The sequence below is a fragment of the Penaeus monodon genome, chromosome 19 (assembly GCF_015228065.2).
Source record: "Penaeus monodon isolate SGIC_2016 chromosome 19, NSTDA_Pmon_1, whole genome shotgun sequence".
Taxonomy (NCBI): domain Eukaryota; kingdom Metazoa; phylum Arthropoda; class Malacostraca; order Decapoda; family Penaeidae; genus Penaeus; species Penaeus monodon.
Genome location: NC_051404.1, coordinates 13,025,516 through 13,027,233, shown reverse-complemented (window position 1 = coordinate 13,027,233; position 1,718 = coordinate 13,025,516). Strand labels below are relative to the sequence as shown.

Below are 1,718 nucleotides of genomic sequence, written 5' to 3'. Positions count from 1 at the left end.
TTGATAAGTTCCCGGAATCACACAGAAAGAAACTCATACAGAGCAGTCTCTGAATCTGCGGGGATGGGATCAGAATACACAGGCGACAGTGCTCGTGTCCTTCTGAATCCTGTTGTTGTACATTCGTGATAACAGACACCCTGTGCTGTCCCTGTTCCCTGTTTTATTACTAAGACCGGGAAAGGAGAAAGCGGAGGGAATGTCAGCACTTGAAGAACTTACTGGATGGTGTTGTCGCACCAGTTGTCTGGGATGGTGCACTTGTTAATGGTGACTGGCGAACAGGCCGTTTTGCTCGCGCCCTCCAGGAACACAGTGACCGAAGTCTCCCCTGGCGCTGGGGTCCCACACGTAACCTTCAGGGCATTCGTGCAACTCCTGGCGGAAGCCCGTTTCCTCTGCCTCGTCCACGACACACTCGAAGTAGCGAGAGCAGCTGAGGGGATCGGGGTAACGGCCCTCCGCGACGCAGGAGAATTTCCCTGTGTTCCACTGGCACGGGTCCTCGCACACCCCCGAGGCTTCGTTGTACATGAGGAACGGATCTGTTTCGTTGATGCAGGAGAACGGCTTCTGGACCCAGCCGCTCGTGGTGAAAATGCAGGTGTAATATTGCGTGCAGTTCTCTGGATTGGCGAAGACGCCGATGCTGCTGCACTCAGGAAGACCCGCGCTGTTCCTGCACTGGCTCATGACGGGGTCGAAGACGTGGTCCTCGGGGCACTGGTAGATAATGGGGTCGGTATCGGCGTCCTGGCAGAACAAGAACTTGCTGGGGTCGTAGTAATCCACGTGAAACTCGTTGGGCTTGGAGCAGGTGCACTCCTTGGGCTCGGCGGGGTAGCAGACGCCGCCGCCGAACTGCGACTCCCTGACGGAGCACATGTCGCCGTCGCCGCAGGGCTCGGGGTAGGCGGTGCCGTTCACGCAGTTGACCAAGGTCTTGCAGTCGACGCACACGAATTCGCTCAGCGCTCCTTCGCAAGCAAACTCCAGCTTCGGGTCGGCAGTTACGGAGCGCCCTTTTCGGGGATGGCAGGTGGGTACCTGTAGAAACATATACACTACAGTCGTAAGAACGAACATGGACGGCGCTCAAAAAATCAATCTATATAAGATCGATTTCAGCAAACTGAACTCGAACCAATAAAGTGGATAGCTTCAGAAAGACACAAACCAAATCACTTACCTGATCGAGGGCCACGCACGTCCTGTAAATCGGGTGGAACGCTCCTCCGTTGCAGGAATGCACCTGCATAGTGTCCGGCAGACAGTCAATATAACTCCCGCAGTCATTAGGGTGAGGAAAGCGACCTTCCGTCACACACTGGAAGCTGGGAAGAAAGTTGGATTTTGCTAGAGCTTGTCTTACTGAATACTGTTTAGTCGCTTTTTAAAATATCATTTACTCTATGGTAATCTTAATCATAGAAGAATACAAGTTATGAGGATAATAACATGCTACAGTGAAACATTACCAGACTTAATACCATTACCATATCTACTGTTTTACTAATGATAATCATCGCCATTAGTGAAGCAAGTGAAAATCATAGGAACATCAAAATTTCAAAACTACCAACAAGCCACAACGTCTCCCATCATAACACGGACAGAAATATAAGCAACTAACCGTGTGTCATCGCTGCTCGAAGCTGCCAAGCACACCTGGTGGGGAAAAAAATTAAAATACATATAGCCTTATTTGGCCTACATGT

At 51.0% G+C, this 1,718-nt stretch overlaps 1 protein-coding gene across 1 annotated transcript in view; it reads right to left on the bottom strand.

Annotated features, from left to right (window-relative positions):
- Nucleotides 1-1,718, bottom strand: part of LOC119585063 — a gene marked incomplete at its 3' end in the record, with an annotated part of 5,865 nt that continues 4,147 nt past the window's right edge. Inside the window, 3 exon segments of the mRNA XM_037933680.1 lie at nt 1-1,047; nt 1,190-1,334; nt 1,634-1,668. Of these exon segments, the coding sequence (XP_037789608.1) occupies nt 265-1,047; nt 1,190-1,334; nt 1,634-1,668 (963 nt within the window).